General features: G+C 46.1%; 1 protein-coding gene across 4 annotated transcripts in view; it reads right to left on the reverse strand.

Moving 5' to 3' along the window:
• The window catches only part of TRPA1 (transient receptor potential cation channel subfamily A member 1), a 913,216-nt gene that overhangs the window by 43,598 nt on the left and 845,976 nt on the right, over window positions 1-23,642 (reverse strand). For all 4 annotated transcript variants that reach the window (XM_086965876.1, XM_086965877.1, XM_086965878.1 and 1 more), the window contains exon 27: window positions 20,195-20,292. In XM_086965876.1, the coding sequence (XP_086822002.1) occupies window positions 20,195-20,292 (98 nt within the window). The remainder of the gene's footprint in view (window positions 1-20,194; window positions 20,293-23,642) is intronic.

A 23,642-nucleotide genomic window follows, 5' to 3' on the forward strand; every position in this document is an offset into this window, starting at 1 on the left:
AGTCAATATCACGAAGTTACCTAAATCAGTCTAAGACCATAACCCGTTGATCTTAGCCTGTGAAGTAGATAAGGTTGAGAGGAGACAAACAGGCTGGTCATTTGAAAGAAAACTTCTTTCAGATGACAGGTTTGTTGAACATCTTAGACAATGGGCAAAGGAGTTTTACAAGGCAAATCGTTACAGTACGTCCCGTAACAGAGTTTGGGAAGCCTTCAATGTCTCTCTAAGGGGTGAAACAATAGGCTGCTCAGCTAGATTGAGAAAGGAGGATAAGAGGAAGGTCGAGACTCTGATCAGGGAGTTGGCATTGGCAGAAGAGCAGCATATCAAGGAAATTGGGCAGGGGGCTGATGGCCAGGCGAGTTTAAACAGAATGGCCACTATCAAAGCAGACCTCCAGGGAGTAGTGACACAGAGGGAGACCAGAGAGTATCAGTCCAAAAGGGTAAAGCGCTACGAGACAGGCAAGCAGGCAGGAAGGGCATTGGCACTCCGGATCAGGCAGGAGAGGACTAAAAACTCGATCTCTAGTATACAGGAAGACAGCAATGAATATACTGAGCCAAAGGATATACTAAGAGTTTTTCAAACCTTCTATCAAAAACTGTACGATGAGGAGGGGGGGATGCTTGCTCCAAGCCCAGAATTTGATGATGATGGTCCTGCACTAGATGAATGTAGTAGGGAACTGTTGGAGCGTGACCTGACCCTGACTGAGATGAGGATGGCGCTGCGGGAATTAGCAGCTGGTAATGCTGCGGGTCCCGAAGGAATCCCCCTAGAAGTTTATAAATGCTTAGAGGAAGAGATTGCCCCAATTCTTTTGGATCTATTTAATGCCATAGTATGTACAGGTCTAATTCCAGATTCCTGGAAAGAGACAAATATTGTCATATTCCACATAAAGGGTAAATCCAAAACTAACCCAGGCTCATATCGTCCGATTTCGCTTATTAATGCGGACACGAAATTATATTCCAAGATATGGGTGAAGAGATTGGGGGGATCATTGGCAGACTTGTTTCCCCGTGGCAGCATGGGCTCGTGCCAGGTAGAGGCACTACGGATCATACAAGACGTGCTATTGCTTTATTTGATGCCCTTGCTGCCACCGGTGGAGAGATGGCCATGATCCTCCTTGATGCGGAGAAAGCATCTGACCGCGTGGTCCGGGAATTTTTGTGGGGCATTCTAGCCGGAAGAGGTTTTGGGAATAAGAGTATGAGAGCTATCAAGGCAATGTACAGGGACCCGGTGGCGAGGGTTACGGTCATGGGCCAACGATCGGATGAAATAATAATCAGAAGGGGTACTCGACAAGGATGCCCTTGCTCTCCGATCTTGTTCTCATTATATATCGATCCTCTCATTCAGAAAATCTTAGCTTCTGAACAGATTACCCCAGTAATACTAAATGGTCACACTACTAAATTGTTAGCGTATGCTGACGACCTGGCAATTATAACTACAGATCCTCAACAAGCTGTGGTTAAGCTATGTCAACTGGCTAAGGATTTTGGTGGGCGGTCAGGCTATCGCTTAAATGAGGAAAAAACACAGATAATCTGTACGAATAACATCATTAAGGTAGATCAAATATATGTGGAGTCAGCTGTGTATTTGGGTGTAAGGGTGAACGCCAATTTGAATAAGATTATCGCAGATAATTATTTACCCATGATAGATTTAATTGAAAAAGAGCTGAAAAGCATCTATGTGCTACATTTATCACTGATTGGTAGGGTAAAGGTCTTAAAAATTTCTATGTTTCCTAAGCTCCTCTACCTGTTCCGTGCTATCCCATTGTTATTGGAAATGGGGATGATCAGGAAAATAGAAGCAGTATTTATTCGATTCATCTGGCAGTATGGGAAAATAAGACGATCGATCGCTCGTATGTCACTACCACTGGCGAGGGGCGGTTTGGCGATGCCTAATCTCTGGTTGTATCACTGGACGTGCTTATTGGTGGAATAATAATACTTTATTTGATTTAAATAAATCATAAAAGGGTGGACTTACCACCATGCAAGCGACATTTTCATCATAAAAACAAAACAAAATCAACTTTAAATCAAGTTAAAAACTGATATCATAAAATATGCAAATTTAGCAGGGAAAGGTCAAAGAGGAAAAAAAATGAAAGGAATGGTGTGAGTTCGTTCTGGGTGCACATTATTTTTAACTCATAATAAGAGGGGGAGAGGTGAAAAGGTATGGGAGGATAATGGTAGTTCAAACAGGGGGCACGTTAATTTTTAACTCGTGATACAAAAAGGCGACCGTTTGGAGAGGAGGGGAAAAGAGTGGAAGAGTCCATGGCCGGCCAAAGCTTGGCCTATTGTCCGGAGACCTCTTTGGTTGCTGCCCTGTTTTCCAGCTCTATGGTGGCGAGGTTCAAAAATTTTATGGTTTTACATGAGAGTTCTATCCAAGATCCACTTAGGCATCTTATCACCGCCGCCCTGCAAGTTCTCATCTGGGCTTCTCTAGGAAGTGATTGAAGAAGCGTTTTTCTAAGATTCTGAAGTGCCAGGTATATGCATATAAGATGCAGTAAAGACTCTGCGCCGTTGCCACAGAGGCGGCAGTCGGGAGTTGCCCACAACCATAGCCATTTAGGAGTGATATCTTTGGACGAAAAGCAGCCCAGCCTTAAAAGGCTTAGTTTCCTTTTGTAGTGGTCCCTAAACCAGTTTTTCATATATTCCTGAGGTTTTAGGTAGGTATATGACGGCAAACTGATCCAGGCATGGTTTTTGCCAGCCATTGCGGCTTTATCCATGAGTAATGATGCTTGTTTGACTGCTTTCTTGGTTATCAGCTTGAAAGCTGAATAAGTCATGGGCAAAAGCCAGGATTCTTCCGGTTTTAATGCTTCGAGAGCTTGCCTCAAGGTCTTGTATGTTGAGTCTGGGAGCCCGGCCTGTTTTTCAACTTCTGACCAGCAAAGGTGCGCCAGGGATTCGTTTGCTGCATCCCTCATGCACCAATAATATTTGACGAGTGCTCCTTGTCTTGCCGGGAGCTGATTAGTAAGACCGAACTCCAAATGAATTTGAGCTTGAGAGATATGACGCGGGATTGAGAAAAGATTTTTGAACAGCCTGGATTGGGTGAGATTTAACGCTGCGAAGTCCCGGGTTGCCAGTAATTCAGAGCCATATGTTAGTGATGGCAGAAATTTAGTGGCTGCAATCTTCAGAATGTGGCCGGTGGAATGTCCGTTTAGTTGCTTTTGAACAGTTTTAAAAGCAAATTGAAGCTGCTTGGCTTTGGATTTCCCCTGTTCCAGGTGCTGTTTAAACTTTAGTCGGTGGTCCAATAAGATTCCCAGGTATTTATATTGGTCTACCTAGGTTAGAGAGGTAGAATTTATCTTCCAGACGAAATTTAGTTTTTTCTTTCTTGAGCCGCAGAAGCATAGGATGTTTTTTTTTTTTTAGATTTATAGTCAATTGTGCGTTCGAGAGGTACTGCGACAGTTTGGAGATCAAGCGTTGTAGACCGATGGGGGTTTTTGAGAGGAGCACAATGTCGTCTGCATATTGAAGACTTATTATAGGTGAGTGGGCCAATTTTGGTGGATAACCCCTGAATGGTACGTAGGTCACTTTCTAGGTCCGCGGTGTGGATGTTAAAGAGGCTGGGGGCCAGTACGCAGCCTTGCTTTAAACCGTTGGTTGTATGGAATTTCTTTGTCAGGCGTCGACCATCTCCTTTTTTCACTTGGACCCAAGTGTCTGAATAAAGCTCAATTATTGCTCCCAACAACTTTGGCGGCACGCCCCCGGCTTTCATTTTGACCCAAAGATTGGATCTGGGCACTTTGTCAAAGGCCGCTTTTAGGTCCAGGAAACAAGTGAACAGCGGGGTGGAGTTGTGGATTGCTTTGTTAACAAGGAGGGTTAACGCGGATAAGTTGGTCAAGGTGCCCAGTCCTGGCTGAAAGCCTGTTTGTGTCCGGGGAATTATCCCTGTGCTGCTCACCCAAGATTCCAGTTCTACCAACTAGTTGGAAGCATAGATCTTGGCCTCCACATCTATTAAGGCTATCAGCCTATAGTTGTTAGAGTCTGCGCGGGACCCGGATTTGTAGATTGGATGAAGAATGCTGCCTCTCCATGATTCGGGAATGTTTCCAGTCTTTAGGCTGTGACCAAATAAAGGTGTTAGTTGGCTGGCCCAAAACGTTGGATCTTCCTTAAATAAGGCATTGGGAAGCCCGTTTGGTCCATGCGCTCTATCTGCTCTCAATGATTTTATGGTGTTTGAGACCTGGTTTAATGAGAATAATTCCATGTCTCCTGTATTCTTTGATGTCGGTAAATTCCCAATGATTTTTGGAACTAGCTTTGTGCTCAGGCTGGAGCGGGGAAGCTCCTCAGGACGCTCAGCGTTATTATACGTGAATGAATTGTGCTGGGAATTATATAATAAGTCGATGTGACTACTCCAGAGCTGATCTGTCATGCCTGAGTTAAACTGGCGATGTTTGCCATTTAGCATAAAGTTTATTTTTGCCCAAAAATCTTTTGAATTCTGCAATTTGCTTGCATGGAGTATGGAGCACCCTAATTTTTCCTTATACATTTGCTTGGCCAGATTGTTCTCTCTTTTTAGTTCTTTTTTTAGAGATTCGATTGTGTTCAGCGTAGGTTGCAATAGCTGAGGGTCTTTTTTGCGTTCAGCTCTAAGAAATGCGTTTAATTGCCTTTTTAGCTGGCGCAGTTTCGGTGTGTACCATTCCCCACCTCTTTTTCTTATGGGTTTGCGTCCTCTGTTGTTGGATTGGTGTTTCTTGTTGATCTCCATTACGAAGTTTTCCCAAGATTTAACTATGTCTCTCAATGTTTCAGGTAGTTGGAGAAATACGTGGCATGACGCCATTAGGATAGAGAGATTTCCTTCGTTCCAGTTTAGCCTTTTTAGATTAAAGATTTTTGTGTTCAAGGACAAAGGCACGGCCTTCTCCTACTTTGTAGGTTGGATGGTGAGGATAAGGGTCTGTGGAAAATGATCGCTTTCTCCGCGTTCCTGAATCTGGAAGTCACTAATATGATGGAATAGGTCGGGGTCAGCCAGGGTATAATATAAGGTAGAGCCTGAGTTCTTGGAGACCCTCGTTAGGGCGGCTGGTCTGTCCAGATGGCCTCTCCCATTTAGGGTGTGCAGAAGAAGAACTTCCAGTTCTGAGGCACATTTCCTTCCCAATGCATTTTGTCTGCATTGATTGCCCTGCCGTGGCTCGATGTAAATGGGGAGGATTCCCTCCTGACCACAAACTAGGTTCAGATTAAAATCTCCCGTTATAATCATGTTTTCACTTGGGTAGATTGATTTTAGTGACTTGATTGTGGTGACTAGTTGTTTTATCCTTTTCCCTTAATGTTTTCCGCCGGGGTGCATATAGAGATTCATGATCAGGAGACCCAGGTTTGGGGAAATTTCCACTTTGATACATTGCTACCATGTAGAGTCTAAGTCGATGCAAGTTGGTGTCCAGGAAAAATCTGTTGATGTGAAAATGGATAGGCCCCCTTTGGCCCTGCTGGAGCGTCCATCCTTCAGGGCTGGAACAAAGAATTGTTTGTATCCCACTAGAGGCGAGTTTCTGATCTGCCATGTTTCTTGGAACAAAATTATTTTAAATTGGGTTATAAACTCAATAAAGTCGTCTTCCCACAACTTCGCATTTAAACCATTGATGTTCCATGAGCAGATCGTGCAGTCCTGCTTTTCCCCCATCGTTGGTCTGCTGTCAGTTCAAGCTGCGTTCCTGTGGGATTGTGCCCGAGTAGCGCGTTGGGGCCTTTCGGGCATATCTGCCTCTTGGTGAGCGAAAGTGATTGTGATTTGCCTTAGTCGCTGCGCTTCCACTTCGATACTGTTTCTCAAATCTGCCCCTTTGGCATTTTTTAAACGGCTTATTTTTGGGTTTTGTTTCCGCAGCGGGCTGGGATATCGTGCAGGCTCCACTTTTTTTAATTCAATGCCCCATGCGGAAAAACCTCCCTATGAGACAGGATTAGGTCTGTGATGGTATGATTGGTCCACGTTGTGAACGTCGAGTCGGAGCCTGATTGGAGAGGGTTTGGTTTGAACTCTATTGATTCAAGGTCGCTCGATTTTAGGTGTCGCTGACCTGGTAGTTCTTCTAGAAGTCTTAAAATGGCCCCTCTGTTCAGGATGTCATAGGACCCTCTTGAACAATATTGTGGAATAAACTCGATTTTGTTGCTTGACATGGACCGCTTTGGGATTTTTGGTCGTCTGCTCTCTTCATTAGGTGGAGGGGCCGTTCCTGCCTGGTCCCCCTCTAGCTCTAATGTGTGTGATTTTGCCATCTGTACACTGTTGGCAAAATCTTGTCCGTTGGAGACTGGAGCTGATGATACGTGAGATTCTCCGCCCTGTGTGTCTCGTAAATTGATTCCCTTGATCTTTGCGGCATTATCTAAGTTGGCTTGACTTTTGATGTCTGGAGCTTGGCTAGGAGAGTTATTATTGCTTGATTCCTTCCTTTGATTAATGTTTATGTTTTTTCCTGGCTCTTGAAGTGGTACCTTACAATCTGGTTTTTGTCCCGCGGGTTTAAAAATGCTGAACACTTTTAATGTGTTCTGATTTGTCATTGTATGACCTATTGCTCCTTTTGAAATTGAAATTGAGGGTGCCTTGGTGAATGGGTGAACCGTCGGCGTGGACCCTTGCTCTGGCGTGCTTCTAGTTTGTGTTGGGACGCTCTCGGGGTGCTGTTTGGCTTCCTTGATCTCAGAGTTGTTGATGGATTTTTCCGAAGAGGTTTGTGGAACCCATCGGTTGTGTGCTTTTGCATTTCTGGCTTTTCTTAGTCGCTTCTGTTCTCTCTTTGTAAGCGTTGGAGCCTGTTTGATGTGTTTAGCGATTGGCGGGACGTTGGGAATTGGCCCCTGAATTAACTCGGCTACCTCTATGCGGTTAACCGAGTTGTGTTCGTCTAGGCTTGCTGGCGACCTGTTTTCCTTTGCTGGGGGGAGTGCAGATGGTCTTGAGTTTCCAGGCTCTCTTCGCCCCTACTAGCATTGGACAGCCTTGTCAGCCTACCAGGGCCCTCTTTAGAATGCTGATTGCCGGTTGATTCACTTGTTGTTGTGGGTGTTTCCGTTGGAGAGTCTTTTGACGAATCCTTAACAGCCCCCAGTATCTGGGTCATCAGACTGGGTACTGTGGCCAGTTTGTCTATTATGTTGGAGCAGTGGCAAGTGTAGAAAGTATGATCCTTATTTAGTTGAACCTTAGTAATCATGGTATTTAGGTCTTGCAGGTTTGCTTCAATCCCCTGGATGTGGAAAGCCAGGAGGTTGAGCAGGTCGACTTGAGTGTCCAGTTTGTCCGCGTGATAGGACATGGCGGCTCCTATGGTTTCCATTGTCTTTAATAATTGCGGCCAAATGGAAACCGTTTGGCTGTTCTCTGGCGATTCCCCCTGAAAGTGTTTGGGGATGGGGATGGGTGATATAGCAGAGTAGACAAAGGGGTCTGATTGGATAAGATGCACACGCAGTTGATCGTTCCCTTGCCTTTTGTCGGTACTCTCTTTCTTCCCAGGACCTTGATTGTATTGTGCTGATAGCTCGCGTGTGCTTCGTTCGAGTTTTGCAGTCTCAATTGCTGTTAAATTTAGTTCCTGTAGCTTCGGTGGCAGACTATCTTTGATAGCATCGGTGTCTTCAATAACTCGTCCGGTGGAAAGAGAGCGGTACTTTTTTTCCAAACCCGGCGTGAGCTGTCTGGACATTGGACTGTGAGAGTTTGCTGTGGCGTTGGGCATGGTTTTTCAAAGCGGGGTTGCACCTGAGACTGCGGAAGGGATTCCTGAATTGTAGTGGGGGACGTATTCTGAATTAGATGTACACTCTGCTCTAGAAAAACCGAGTCATCAGTTGCGTCCGGGGCCCAGTGTACTATGGCCCGCACCGGTAGTATGTGGGTCGTCTGTGGTGATTGAACGGGTGGTTTCCCTTAGCTTGCTTTGAGTCTTTAGCTGTTTGTTGGGTCTTTGAAAAGTTTGACCAGAGAGGGCCGGACCCTTTACCCCCGGAATTCCTTCTTGACTTTGTGGTATGGGCGTTGCAGGATTCACTGTAACAACTTGGCCAGTATGGTGGTGATGCGGACCGTGGGGCTTCCTTATTTGTGCCCTCCGTGTGAGCGTTGTATTGCATGCTGTTACTTTTGGAGCCGGAGTCATGTGGTAGGGGTACCTTCCCGCTCCCACTCCCCGTGGAAAGTCTTTGACAAACTTTGAGGAAGTCTGTGATCAATGCCCTATTGCTTGCTTTTAAATGCAGGGCTTGTTCGCTATGTGCCAGGAATGGTGTTACAACTCTCAAATTATTTCCCTCATTCTTCACTACAGGGCTGCTGGTTGTGCTGTCCTTGTTGATCCTATTGGCTCCCTTGTCCAAGCTTAGTTAACCAGAATTGACAGATTGATGTGACGTGCCTTGAGGGGTTTTTGCGAGGTCTGCAGAGTCAGTAGCAGGGGCTGTTGTGCTACAGCCTAGATCTTCCTGGGTTGAATTTGTGGGACTCTTGCCCCTACCCACGACTGTCCCTTCGACTTCCTCCTCCACCACTTCCACCACCTCGTTGGTCATACATGGGGGGACCCCCTTGACCTTCTTTGTCTTCCCCTGTGGTATAGCTGCTGTGGCATCCTCGCCTCGTAGTTTCCCCACCTCATGCCACTTCGAGGTGGGTGGTGCAGAATGACCCTTTGGTTGATAGTGAGGTGGCACGGTAGGCAGGCTGCGTCGATAAACCAATGTTCGCCTTCTTTGTAACTTTTATCTGTTAGCTGTTAGCTGTTGGCTTTTTAACTCTGTTAATTTTGTAGTAAATTTGTAGTGAGTTGTGGTGAGTAGCGCTGTTGGTTTGTTGCTGGATTATCTGATTTGTTAGCTGATTTGCTACTGTTTTGGTTTTTTGTCGCTTGTGATAAGGGTGTCAGAGAATGGCAAATGACAGAAGGTGGCAGCAAACTGCGAGTGGCAATCGGCCAGCGGAGAGCAAGCAAGCGGAGCACACTGGGAGGCCACAGGCTGGGAGGACCTAGACAACCAGCCTCCCTGGGTCCACCCCCGGCTCTTACTTTGCGGACGCCTCTAACAGCTGCCGCGCTTGCTTTCGTCTTCCCCTCCAGCCACCGCCTCTTACCTTGCTGGCTCCTGTTCACCTATTCCCCAGGGTGCAGATCGCAGCTCCTCCTCCGCTGACTGGCTGGCTGGATGCAGGCAACAGTTTCGTCAGGTGTTTGCCGGGAGGGCCGACTCACAGGACGACCCACGGGATGGCTCGCTGCAACTTCCGTCTCCGTCGGGCCGTTCCCACTGTTCCAGCTGTTTTATAGCCCACTAGAAGCTGCCGAAACTGCTCCTGCGGCTCCTGGGCAACTCGCTACTCGCCTCTCTCGGGCCGTTCCCGCCGTTCCGGCCGGCGTTTCTGCGAGGAGTGCTGCCTTCGCCCGTGCCTGTGCCTGGAAGCCTGATCCCGGAAGCCACCAGTGCTCACCGTTGCTGTCAGGGGATGTCAAGGGGATATCAAGGAGGCCCTCACTCCTGTTCTGAAAAAACAGCAGGGAACCCCAAATTCCTTTCGAAATGATATTTAATTATTTCACAATCAAACGACTCGACGCCTTTCGGGATACAACTCCCTTGTTCACGAGAGTCGAACGTGCTTATTGGTACAAATGAATATACTGTTTCAATATGAAACTGTAGTATCAGAATTCCAGCCTGTTAATCATGTACTTCCCTCCATCTTTGAGCTGTTACTGGGAAGGAAGGCTATGGGTCTACTAATGTGCGAAGTCAACCGTAGGTACTACAAGAGAGCTAGATACAAGATTATGATGGGGGCGTGGGGGACCTGGAAGTCTGTAATGAAATTTCTGAACATCCCAAAAATTATCTGCAATATCGATCTTTGGAACTCTAATCTCTTTTCCCATTTAGGTCAGAATAGGAACAGTCGACTCTGGAAGGAGCTGGGTGTAAAGTGCTTGGGGGATGTTATGTTAGGCAGTGATATTCTTGGCTTTGATATACTGCAGCAGAAATTTGGTATTCCAGCAAGTCAGTGGCTAATATATGGGCAAATTGTTCAAACATTACGCGCAATTAGGTCTAGGATCTCTCTTTCTATGATTAACCCAATAGTCGACTACCTGAGAAAGGGGGGTAGAAAATCAGAATAGGGTATAATTACCTACAACAAGAGCTCGAGGACGATCTGGAAAAAACGTAAATTACCTTGGCTCAGAAAATTGGCGATCCAGATGTGGACCTAGATCTTGCCTTAGTCTTGAATAAAAAACTCTTTCGGTCTTCAAACCTGAGGGCTCAGCACTACAAGACCCTTTTCAATTTGTACTATACCCCCTCCAAACTGTTTACCTGGGGCGTAAGAGATAATGACAGCTGCCCTAGGTGTAATATGAGTCCAGCAGATTTACTTCATATGTTTTATCACTGCCCGAACTTGGCCCCAGACCTCAGGGAGGTGCAGTTGTTTTTGGAGGGGCTGCTAGAGCAAAACATCGCTATATCCCCTACTGTCGTTTTAATAGGTACTGACGGCAAGCTGAAGGCAGAAGGGGGAGAGGAAGCCCTTGTTTTTATCTCAGTAGCTGTATTGCACATACTGATTTCTGCTGGATGGAAGGACACTTCAGCACCCACATTCCAGATGTGGCTCACTAGGCTTTTAGGAATGCACAATATTGAGGAGTGCTTGTATGATTTTAAGGGAAAGAAAACATGGGAAATGGGCAGAAACATCTGGGCCCCCCTCAGGAAATGGAGGGAATCTAGACGTTGAAAATGTAAGAAGTAGTGTGTATAGAGAAAAGCTGCTCCCTTGTATATATTGATTGATCTGCCCTGGTATGAATTTTCAAAGTTATGTGTCTTTTATATTCGTTATTTATTGTTGTTAATGTATTCATTCTGATTGTGTAAATGTATTATATATGTGCTGATTCTTGTTTTTTACCTCGATCCATCGCAACATCTCAATAAAGAAATACAAAAAAAAAATAGATTTTTAAAACATGTTTCAACCATTGCAACCTGTGTGTAGTTTCAAACTGCCAATTTTACCTTGCAAATTAAACTTTTTGCCAGGCCCAAACCTCCTTTTTTATACATATAAGTTATCCATGTAGTAGGCTCTAAACAGCCATAGGACAGGCTGCATTGCAGTTAAAAGGTAGGGGATATAGTTTTAGGTTGTACATGTCCTCTTAGGGAAAAACACCCAAATTCGTTTTTCACTACTGTGAGGCCTACCTCCCCCTTAGGATAACATTCAGTTGCCTTATTACATGTAATGAGTGTTACCTTTTTATTGGAAACAGGTAGAAATATCAAGTCTGGTCTCAAAAGAATTGTAATTGTAAATCCTCATAAATGATAAAGTCAAGGCTTAAGTCACAATTCTGAAAATGCCACTTTCGGAAAGATGGCATTTTCTTGCCCTTGCCATTTGAAGCCTGGAGCCTGTGTCCTGTGCCATATGACCATGCAATAGTTGGCCTTTGTGTATTCCTCCCAGACAGTAAGACAAAGAGGGCCTCCATGTTGGCAGAATAAGCCATCCTGCTAGGCTAAGTGGGGCAGAGCTGTTCCCTGCCCCACTGATATATAAAGGGCTGCCTCCAGCACACTCACAAAGGAACGTGACACAAGTCTCTTGTCACCATAGACTAGGGTTCTTCAATCTGTGGGGCGCGCCCCTCTGGGGGGGCGTGGCGCCATCCCAGGGGGGGCGCGTGCTCCACGCCGATCTTCCCTTTGTGCCCGTTCCTTTGTCTGGGTGATTCTCCCGGGAGGGGGCCAATTCACGGAGTCGACAGCTTCGGCTGAGGTGGGAGGCACAGAGTCTCCTCTGCTAAAAACCAAAGCTGCCTCCCACTGCAGCTGAAGCTGTTGACTCCGTGAATTGGCCCCCTCCTGGGAGAGTTAGCTCTTCCCAGCAGGGATAAAAGGTTGCACCAACCCGGCCGGGCCACTTGGGCTGTCCCTGTGGTAGCTGTGGGCTTATTGGCCGCCTGCCAGTGAATTCATTTAAATTATAATTTAATTCATGGCCGGCCGAGGGAGAGTGTAGTGGGACGCCTCGTCAGTGATCGAGTCATGACTGACCAGCGTTATGGTAGCAGCTGCCACCCGGACTCACTGAGGACACACACAGCTGGCAGCCTCCTGGACAACTAGCGTGGTTTGCTTCAGGGGTGCAGTGGATTCGCTTGTCCTGGGCTGAGCTGCCAGCTGCCTTGAGTTGCTGATGCAGCGCTCCCTGGCTGAAGATCAATGAGAACAAGTAGTAGTCGTTGTTTACCAGCCACCAACTGAGTGTGTGTCAGTGTGTAGTAAATAGCAAATTTCTAATTATGCGCGCCGTGCGATCAGACAGTGAGTGCTCACAAGCCAACTCCACCCTAAGGAAGCTTTTTTGGTCTGTCGCTAAAACATTGCCTCCCCCAATCCCCTGAAGACTTAATCAGATTTCGAGATCGTACACACCCTAACCCAGGGAGACGATCTACAAAGTACCAGTAGTGGTGCTGAAAGTAGTGGTGAGTGCGCTTCCGGAGCATCCCAATAATTCTTCAGGTGACAAAGTGCTGCAAATTAAATTCTGTTGACTTGAAAGTACTATTCCCTTCCCTGAGTGCATGTTGAAAATATGATATTTTAACTAGTAAAACTTGGGCTCAGGCTGGGGGTTCATGTGAAAGTAAAAAGCCACAAAATTCCAGAGGTTTTCTAATGGACATAAATAAAAGCGTGCTTACTTTACTTTGCAAACTTTATATCTCAGAATACGGTATACTCATTACTTTTACTGCATAATACGATGACTTTTGGGAGCGAAGCTAAAGTCCTGCTTAAGATGGCGACTACACTAAGTTATTGCCCTTCCATTTGTGGTGCTTTGCAACAGTTTAAAGACCATAGACTTTCTTGTTGCTCAAATGGATGTAATTTCTGATATTAATATGTTTCTCTCATCTTCATTGCTTGATTTTGCTCACGAGAAAGTATTACTCTTAGTTGTTCAGTGTCACTCATTATACTGAAGCTGTCAACTCCGTGAATTAACCCCATCCTGGGAGAGTTAGCTCTTCCCAGAAGGGAGAGAAGGTTTCCAGAGAGGTTTTGAGGCACGTGCCAGAGCCCCAGCCTTTCAAGGGGGGTGGGAGTGAGGGGGAGGGCAGGAGTCCTTCAGTTATTTTGGGAAGGGAGGGAAAGGTCGCAATCCGGGTTTGGGCCATGAATCAGGACGGTGGGCTCTGGTCTGCGGTCCTCAACTCATGAGGATCTTTGTGTGGGCCCCGAAATGTCGGTGTTCAGCGATGTTGGTCTGCAGATTCGAATTTGAATCATCAAATGTGTGAGGGATGTCGGGTGGAGCCGGCCACCAGACGTCCGTTATGTTGCCATGTGGGTGAATAGATGTATGGGTGGAGTGGTGGATGTATGGGTGGGGGGGTGGGTGGAATGGTGGATGTGTGGGTGACATGGTGAATGTATGGGTGGGGAGGTGGATGGATGAGTGAGGGGATGGATGGATGGGTGAAGGGGTGAATGGATGGTGAGAGAGAGGATGGATGCATGAGTGGAGGGATGGATGGGAGTGGATGGATGTGTGTATGGTTGGAAGGGTAGATGGATGGGTGGATGGATCAGTGAAATGGTGGATGGATCGATGGGGGTGGATGGTGGACTAGTCGGTGGGTGGATGGATGAGAGAGGTGATGGATGTATTGATGTATTGATGGATGAAGGGGTGAATGAATGAATGGATGGATGGATAATTGAAGGGGTGGATGTGGGGATGGATGGGTGATTGAGGAGGGTGGATGGACGGGGGATGGATGGAGGAGTGAAGGGGTGGATGAGTGGTCAATGGATGGATTCATGAGTGGATGAGTGGATGGATGAGTGGGTGGATGCATGAAGGGTGGATGGAGGGAGGGATGTGTGGCTGGGTGAGGGGGGAATGGAGAGAGAGGGGGAGGATGGATGGATGAGTGAGGACATGGATGAATGATTGGCATAGTGGATGGGCAGGTGTGTGCATGGATGGGTGAGGAGAGGAGCATGGAGATGGATGGGTCAGAGAGTGCATGCATGAGTGGGGGGAGGGTGGAGAGCGGGAGGGATGGATGAGGGGGGTTGAGTGGGTGGACGGATGAGTGACTGGGTGGATGGATGAGTGGGTGGGGGATGGCTGGATGGGTGAGAGGGTGGGTGGTTGGATGGATGAGTGAATGGATGGATGGGTGGAGGAGTGGATGGATGGGTGGAAGAGTGGATGAATGAGTGGAGGAGTGGATGGATGAGTGGGAGGATAGCTTGGTTGAAGGGGTGAATGGTTGGATGGATGAGCGGGTGGATGAATGGGTGGAAGAGTGGATGGATTGATGAGGGGATGGATTGGGTGAAGGGATGGATGGATGATGGATGGATGGATGGGTGAGGGGGTGGATGGAGGGATGGATGGGTGAGATGATGGATGGATGGAGGGATGGATGGTGGATGGGTTTGCAAGTGGTTGAAGGGGTTCGGACGTGGATGGGGCACAGATGGAGGGAAGGAATGAATGGTGGGGGAGTTGGTGGATGACAAGGTGTACATGATGGATGGGGAGGGTTGTGATGACTTCCTTTGCTTTCTTGGTGCCATGGGAGCTGTGGTTCAGAGTGGGAGGTATTTGAATTGTTTGGCTGCTCCCTTGCCTAGGTGTTACTGTTCTGTATTCTATGTGTGCTCATGTGTGGGATCTATGCATCATGCGTGTGACATTTTGCGTGACGTCCAGCTGCTACTTGAATGTGGGGCCCCCATGGGCAAGGCCGGGGTTCCATGTTTTGGGTTCCGCTTGGTGAAGCACCCATGGTGTGTTTCCTATAGTGGGTTCATCACGGCGGTCCTCCCTTTGGTTCACTTGTGCATTGTGCTTTACATCCTACAATGTATTTGTTTATTTGTTGGGGAGTTTGTGAGATTGGGTTCTCAGCACTTGCGGTGTTGAAGACTAGGTACCGTTCAGGACTGGATGTGGAGCACAGCTTGAGGATGGCAGTGGCAGGGATCCACCCACAGATTGAGAGTCTAGGTGTGGCTGGGCACCGGCACACCCGTAACTTTCATGTTGGTGGTGTTGTTGTTGTTCTGTGTCCTGTGTAAGGCAGGGCATCCTAGTGGGGAGAATTTGCGCACATTTTGTCTTGGAGGATTGTGTTTTGAGCTGTGTGGTACGTCTCTGTCGTTTCGCCACACCCACTCACAGGCCTGCAGTTTGCTAGGCACTCTTGTTGTGTTGAGCATTGTTTTCCGGATATGGTGTGCGCGTGGCAGTCGATCATGTGGTTTGCCGGATTCCCGAGGTTTCTGTCGGGTGGTGGGGGGGCCCAACATCTGGGGGAATTCAGCTGGGGGGGCTCAACCTGGAAAAGTTTGAAGACCTCTGCCATAGACAGAGGAAGGAAGGCAACCAGATTTGGGGATAGCCAAGAAGGTCCCCCCACTTGAAAGGGTTGCATCAGGTATAAATATTTGACCCTCAGACCAACTCTTCATTACACGTCTGGCCCTGTAGAGGACCACTGGAAGGACTACATTGTACTTCAGAGGACCGCTTTGCAACTTGTGGCCTGATTTGTACTTCAGAGGACTGCCCTGCTGCTACAGAGAACTGACCTTCTACTTGAGGCCTGTCTCATTGCTCGATCCCAGGACTATCAGAGTAACTCCAAGGGCTAGTTGGCTGCCCTCCTGTGTGAGCTGCAGGGACATAGCAAGCTTCAAAGATCTTGCATCCTGCACCTGGCCTCTACCAGGACGGAGTCCTGATACCCCCAACTGATGCCCAACCAGTCCTGGACCTTTGGAAGTGGTGCTGAGAGTACTCCTCATGCTAAAACCTGAAACTTGAGGCTCACAATATTTTTGGTCAGGTGGTCAGAGATCCAACAGGAGACTGAGACCGACCTGATAGCCAATCTGCCTGAAGTGCATCGCCAGCTGGGCTGACTTTCTTGGTAGCTCCTGCTACATTCTTCTCCACAGTAGCAAATCTTGTTCAGCAGGACCTCGCCTAGAAAAGAGTATCTGGCCTACTGGAAACTGCGTCTGCTACAGACTTTAGCTTTGTCCCGCTGGAGACTTTTGGCTTCCAAAAAGTGACTTACAAAACATTGAAATCTTCATTGTGACTTTGTTCGGAGGCTTCCCGATGACGACGCCTCCTCTGCGGACACTGCTGGCTGCGTTACCTAGCTGAACTTTACCTTCTCAGGAACTGAGACAAGGCCCAATCCACTGCAGGTATCCGTACTGTGCCCTATTGCGGTCAGCCATAACTTTTTACTTTGCTCCAGAGTCACTCAACTAGATGTCAGCAATGAGCACTTTCATCTTTTAGGCACTCGTTTCAATAAAAACAATTATAACTCTGGTTCTACTAATTGGATTTCATGAGTTTTATTGTCAAATAATGTATTAACTTTACCTCTATTTTTCTAAATTGAAGTGTGATTTTTCTTGTGTTGTGTTGTCACTTTATTACTGTTTGTGTGCTGCATAAAAACTTAACACAGTGCCTGTAAGTTTAGACTGACTGCTTTTGTGCCTGGCTATCAGAAGATTAAGTGCAGGTTAATTTTGTGACTTTTGTTCACTGTGACAATGATTGTGGTTGTTGCTTGAGTAGGGTTTTCATCACACTCAATCAAAATCCCAAATATCTAAAATGTTCAATGAGGAAACAATACTCTCTTGAAATCTATCAGTCAATGGAATGAGCAGCAGCCTTTTCTTTGGATTTTCTGGAAAAGATTCATGTCAAATAAAATATACTGAAGAAAGTGTTATCGGTTCAGTGTAAGCTGGAGTCATGTGGCACAAGTAATTGCAAAGGCTATCCAAGTAATGAACAGTAATCATCAGGCACAATATGTTCGGTGAAAATGTATCACAACTTTTCCCTTGAGTCAGTTACTCTTTACGGTTACTAAGGATGAGAACTAAGGATAAAGTGCTTTGCTTTGCAGTGTATTCATACTTTTTAACCCTTTCATTAAAAATATAAGAATACTGGATTGTGTGTGATGTGATAGCCCTGTAAAACTACAAACTAAAAATAGAATAGGGACCAGTTAGGTTAGTATACTTTCTGCAAAAAAGACACATTGACTTTACAAACATTAAAGCAACAGAAGAGCATTTTTGTATTTCTGCACCAGAAACATGTTTTAATAGGCAAATCCATGATATAACAGGCGGAAAGATAAGTTTGCACAGTATAAAAATTTCAACCACACAATTCTCGCATTTCTCTTGTGAGTTGGCGGAAGAATTGCTTTTATTTTAAGGTGATGCTACATTCAGAATTAACTGTCTTCCAGAGCTCGTGCCATCAGCATCTATAGCTTGTTTGCTATCTTTCTACTATTTGTCACACCCAAAGGTTGACATTTCGCATTACCCTTGTGATTAGCAAAAATGCAATTCTTATCTGGCATATCACCCTCAAAGTGGCATGAAGATTTAGTATTAGCATGGAAAGGCTGTGTTAGTTCATGCCCAGGGAATTACCGTGGCACACAGACCCCAGAGGTACTCTGGGTGCTTGCAGCTCCTACTTTCTCCCTGTTATTTGTCACCACCTGCCATGCCAGATTATCAATCCTGTTTGTGCCCACACTGCACAGCACAGTAGCATTGGGAGCATGGCTTGTGCGCTTTGCCATGCCGCCACCTATGGGTGACACAGGGGTAGCATTGAGTGGCAGCAATTCATTATGTAAGAGTGAGGGGAAATTGGGCCAGGTCCACACAGCAGCCGCCTGTAGACATCACGGACACATCACAACCATGAACACTGGGACTATCAGGGATTAGAGCATTTGAGAAAATGATGATATGGATCACAGGGCTGATTTGCTCTAGCCACCAATGGTACAAGAAGTGTGCTCTGTTTAGATTACGTGTATGCACCAATTTACGTTTTTCTGATCTGTATAGCCCTGCCTGTATGAAGCAGGCTATTGTCAGAGTATGCAAATTTGGAATAGCCAAGACCTGGGTGCCTGAACTGCTGAGCCATGCACTCATAAGGTGCCAAGCCTGGGGCACCTTGCACTGCCCATGCATCAAACACTCAAAACTGTGCATGCTATATTTATCCCGATGATTTATGTAACAGTATAAAAACACTCTCTAGACTGGTGGGATATTTCTTTATTTGGCTACTGCGAGAGAATGATTTAGAAGTGCGGGTATGCAGACAATATGGTCAGAATAGCCAATATGTGGGAGGCGAGTGTGTGTGTGTGTGTGTGTATGGACACAAGTGATGTGCACTTACGTTCTACTGTTCATGGCTCACCTGTGCTAGGTGTGACAAGGTTCCTGTGTAGGAGTATATAGAAGTACAACGTCTACCCAGGAGGTGAAGGCAGCCGCAGTACACAAGCATAACTTCTATGTACCAGGTGTAGGCACTGACAGTAGGAGAGTACAGGGACAGCATCGCCCTCACAAAACCTACCTGCAGCAGGCTTGTCAGCTGAGCAGGTAATGCATGAGCCACCCACAACACTTCTGTTACTTCAAAACCACCTCCGGTGGCGACTCCTCCACTAAGGCAGAGGAACGTCGGCCCACTGATCAAAAGGAAAAATAAAATGATAACGTATCATTATTATCATTTTAGTTTCCTATCAGAAGTAGGGGGAGGAGTGGTTAGCACTCCCTTGTTGTGCTGGACTGCTTGGCCAGCCTGCACTTTGCATGTTCCCCATTCAAATTCAAATTCAAATTCAAATTCCATCAGGCTGAAATGCACTGCCTCGTGAAGAACATGCTCAGCCTCCCATTCCCAGTCAGAGAACCAAACCACGGTGCTCAGATCATTCACAACACTGCATTGCAGCGTTGTGACTGGCTCAGGGGAGCCTGGGAGTCCGGGTGCTCCCTGCTGCTTCCTGCTGCGGGACCAAAGACAGGAAGAAGTGGATGGAAGAGAGGAGGTGGCCAGCCATTTTCGGTTAAGTGTTTTTTTTTTCATCTCCCACCCCTGAATACCCACCCTATCGCCCCACCACCGGGGTCCGGTAGAAGCCTCTACTGCTCTGAAGTAGAACCTCCAGTTAGTTCAGCCAAGCCCAGACAGCATGAGAGAACCTAACATTTCCTACATTCACAGACTGCTGATCCCTTCAACCTTCCCTCAGGACAGCTCATCTCTCACACTGACAAGGACCTTGGCTTCAGGTGCACACACCACACTCCTTTAACCGTTCCTCAGAGGCAGCTCACCCTCTCAAACAGACATGAACCTCGCATTCACGTACACACACCACTCAACTTCACACTGGAATCATTCACAACCTAGCCCTCTCATTCTCACTCACAGTCATTGAGAAGTACCTAGTTTGCATCATTCCCATGCATGGCACAAAGTCCACTTACCCTCATAGCCTCTTAACAAACAGATGACGAACCGTCTCCTCCTTACTCACAGGCAACCATCAGTAACACACTATCCTTGTTTAAACGAGGCTATTCTTTACCCACTTACACTCTTTGCACTCATGGCAGCTGATTCTGCATAGTACTCTCAGTCACAGACAACAATGTTCCACCTCCCTTGTACTATCTTCAATCACAGGTGTTTAACCTCACTCTCCAGTCATCCTATAACCACCCAGAGGCATCTATCAGCGCAAACTATGCACACTCACAGGCAGCACGCCCCATAAACTCATGTATACAAACATTTAGATAAGTATTTACATCCCATAATACCCAATTCTGTATGTACTCAGTTACTGACTCCTCCATCGTTTCACTGGCTCATTCATCCAACCATTGACTCCATTCACAACCAAAACCTAACAATCAAGAAGCACTTTCACTAATACAATGGCCATTCTTCTTGGATTTGCCAATGATCGTTCACTATTAGAACTACTTCAAAGTGCTTTGATGTTTTTGTTACCCAATGTATGTAACATTCAATCTTTGTTTTTTCAATAGTCTTTGATCACTCTATTTTTCATTGTAAAGCCTGTTGTATTAATACACTGTCATTTTTAAAGGTAACATACAATAAATTACATTTTATGAAGTACCTGTTTTTTTGCTTGGAAAGCTCTAGCTCCAGAGCTGTGTCTGTCACTGGCACCTCTGATGTATATTCCTCACATACAAATATATACTGAAGGAGACCCTGAAAAATAATAGATTAGAAAGACTGTTTACATTTTTCAAGTAACAGTCGTGTCTTTTTCTGCAATTTACATGATTACCCGAGTAAAAAATATGAATAAATGCAAAACACTGATGAATAGGATTCTTGAATTCATGCCAGCCAATAGTAATGTCTATGAACCTCATTTTATTGAACCATGTTTTGCTTGCTATGCCGCCATAGACAAGCATCTGCCATGTCCGAAAGTCAGACCGATACAAAGAGGGACAGTATAGCCTAAAGTGATAGGTCACATCTGCTTTGTGCAGGAACACACTCACACCCATAAATCTTATAGGCTTGTTGAGCCTTCTCATAAAACGCACAGATACATACTTTTGTAAAGGTAGCGAGGGGACCAAAATGTGAACCCTCCATTGTCACTGAGAGCAATTCACTAAGAAAAGCGCAAAGTGATGGAAGGGCCCCATTATTCTGAGGCAACGCTTACTACTCTAGATTTAATTCAAGTTTATTATTTGGAGCTCACTATAGATAGGGACCAATCAGATGCAAATTGGTGTTGGCACCTCTCCAAAAGGGACAGTCTGGCTCAAACAGCTAGACCATATCCTGTCTGTATTAGAACTCAACCCCGAAAATATTTTTGCCTTGCCGGACCTCATCAGTGAGATGCAGCCTAAGACCCATTCCATGGACATTTTTGTTTTTACTACTACGTATATTCTATTGGTTGTGTGGCTTAAGACGCAACATTGGTCCCGTGTTTGGAGTGTCAAATCTGAGCAACATTAATTGAGGGACGCATGCCTACTTCAAGCTGTCTGGACTTAGGAAGCACATCCAATACCCAACGTGGTTGAACAGTACACATACTGCCAAATAGACTAAGGGGCAGATTTATGTTAACTGGCGCATCCCCAGGGATGCACCAGTTAACATGCGCCACAGTGCGCCACAGCTCCGCCAGCCATGGTGCGCCGCATTTATAATGCGGCGCACCATGGTGCAAAAACGACACAGATGCGTGAACCATCTGTGCCGGAAATGTGGCGCATTGCTGGAGTTGCGTCGCAAGCGCGACGCAGCTCCAGCAAGGCTCGGGGGTGCCCCATTTTAATAATGCTGGGTCAAGACCTACGCCTGCTTCAAGCAGGCGCAGGCTTTTGACGCAGCATTGGCTTAAAAGTGACTGAGTGAAATCTCATGGATTCCACTCAGCCACTTTTGCGAGGCGCACCTGCCCCGGAACGCCCACCCTGCGCCGGAACGCCCACAAGCGGCGCAGGGCTTTACAACGTGACGCATCTGCCTAGATGCGTCACATTGTAAATCGTTCGTAGGGATGCGCCACGTTTACGCCGCCTTGCGTGACGCAACAGCGGCGTAAACGTGGCGCAAGGGCCTCATAAATCTGCCCCTAGGACTCCTCCCTCCCCCCCCCTCATAAAAAATCGGTTGCCAAAAGGAAGAAAGGATTGAGACAGGTTAGGGTTAAGGTTGGGTGCTTCATATCCAAAGAGACTTGAATGAGCAGTTATTTAATCTGGCTTTGGGAATAGCACATATTCTTGTGTCGTTCCATGTAGTTGAGGTTGGATAGCCTACATCATGACACGCGTGAGAATAAAGGATGCATGTAGCTATTGCTTTTACTCAAATGTTTGGTGTTAGGTGATTAAAGAAATGCAGTAGAACAATTCACATGCCCTTTATTGCGTCACACGCTTCCCATCCAAAGTAGTTTTAATGCAAGAACTGTAGACAATTCAGCTCGGAAACAGCATTGATTGTGTCTCTGTTTTCGAGCTGTTCTATCTGCAGTGCGTTATCTGAAGGACCTATCAACAATGCAAGTGCATAAAAGCAGGTGCTAACCTCTGGGCTGAGCAAGCACAACTCTTAATGATACAGGCTCCGAATTGCATCGGGGAGATTTGTTCTTTGCCCTCATTTGACCAATTGCATTTTATGAATGGGTCTACATGGATTCACACTATTGCAATCCAAGCGGTGTTCGAGGTCAGAGCTGCCTAGTCTGAATCCCCAGGGTAATGGTTTGCAAATCCAGCATCAATTAACCAACGAAATCTGAAACAAATGATTTCCCCCCGTGTTCATGAAGAAAACGTTTTGTGCCTAAAGAATCATAGGCATGTTTGTCATCTAACCCTAAAATACCCAGCCATTTCTGATGTTTGACATATTTCAATTTCAATTTCAAATATCTTTGTTCTGCACTTGAAAAGATACCATAAAAGTACATACATAAAAGATACATTTAAAACATTTAAAATCCACATTAAAATGATTAAGAGTAGAGGAAGGGCATTGAATTCATGTCAAACAAATTTCTGGTATCAGTCTCTAATTACGGGACATTACAATCATTTACTTCTCTTGTATTCCTTAACCTCATAGCCACCTTGATAAAATGTATTATACAAAATAATGTGTGAGCATCTAAGGCTTCCTGCAAAAACAGTAGAGCTGCTTTTGCCTGTCTAAATTTAGCTTTTTTAAGAATCCCCACTAAAAACTTACGTCTGGGGACTGAGCCGAATGAGCATAACAGTACGAAGTGAAGGGTATCCTGTGGAGACCTACTGTCGCAGCCGCAGGTACCCTTCGACTCCAGTGATAGAGTAAATCCAGAGGGGACGGAGAGTAGTTGATGTAGCACATTAAGTCTAAAACGGGTCATATAAAATCTGTCCTGTGCATTGTACATCACAGCTAGATATGGTTCCATTCCATGTTCCTTTTTCAATAAGCTGTAGGACAGAACTGTAGGTTTACGCTTTTCTGTGACAGCCCTACTCGTAGATGTCCATTCACCGAACAATTTTTTGACCAGCATCTTGTTCTGGGCATTTAGGGTTTCGGGTGCGGTAAAAAAGTTTTTGCAACCGATTGCCTCCAAGGAATCTTTTACATACTTTATCCAGGGGATATGGCCCCCTGTGTCACGATTCAGACAGTCTTTAATTATTTGCCTGCTGAGGCCAGCCTCTGGATTAGTCCAGATTTTGATCCAAGCCATGAGCGGCCTGATCTATATTCGGTCTTCAATGTAGGGCTCTCGCAGTTCTTCATGTAAAATATAAGATGGAGTACTCTGTGGCACTTTCAGTACCCTTTTGAAAAATGTATTTTCCTCCACCTGAATCTGGTGCAAATGCTTATTTATGAAACCCCACACTTCTGACCCGTAGGCTGCTTTAACGCAGCATATTGACCTGTACTAGTTAAGTACTTGCTCCGGCGACCATCTGCCCAGTCTTCTCCCGTAACCCATTATGGCCCCTGATGACGCCACCAATTTTGCAGCGTGTTTTTCAGACAGGGATTTAAAGTCTAATTGCTCA

The sequence above is a fragment of the Lissotriton vulgaris genome, chromosome 4_1 (assembly GCF_964263255.1).
Source record: "Lissotriton vulgaris chromosome 4_1, aLisVul1.2, whole genome shotgun sequence".
Lineage (NCBI taxonomy): Eukaryota > Metazoa > Chordata > Amphibia > Caudata > Salamandridae > Lissotriton > Lissotriton vulgaris.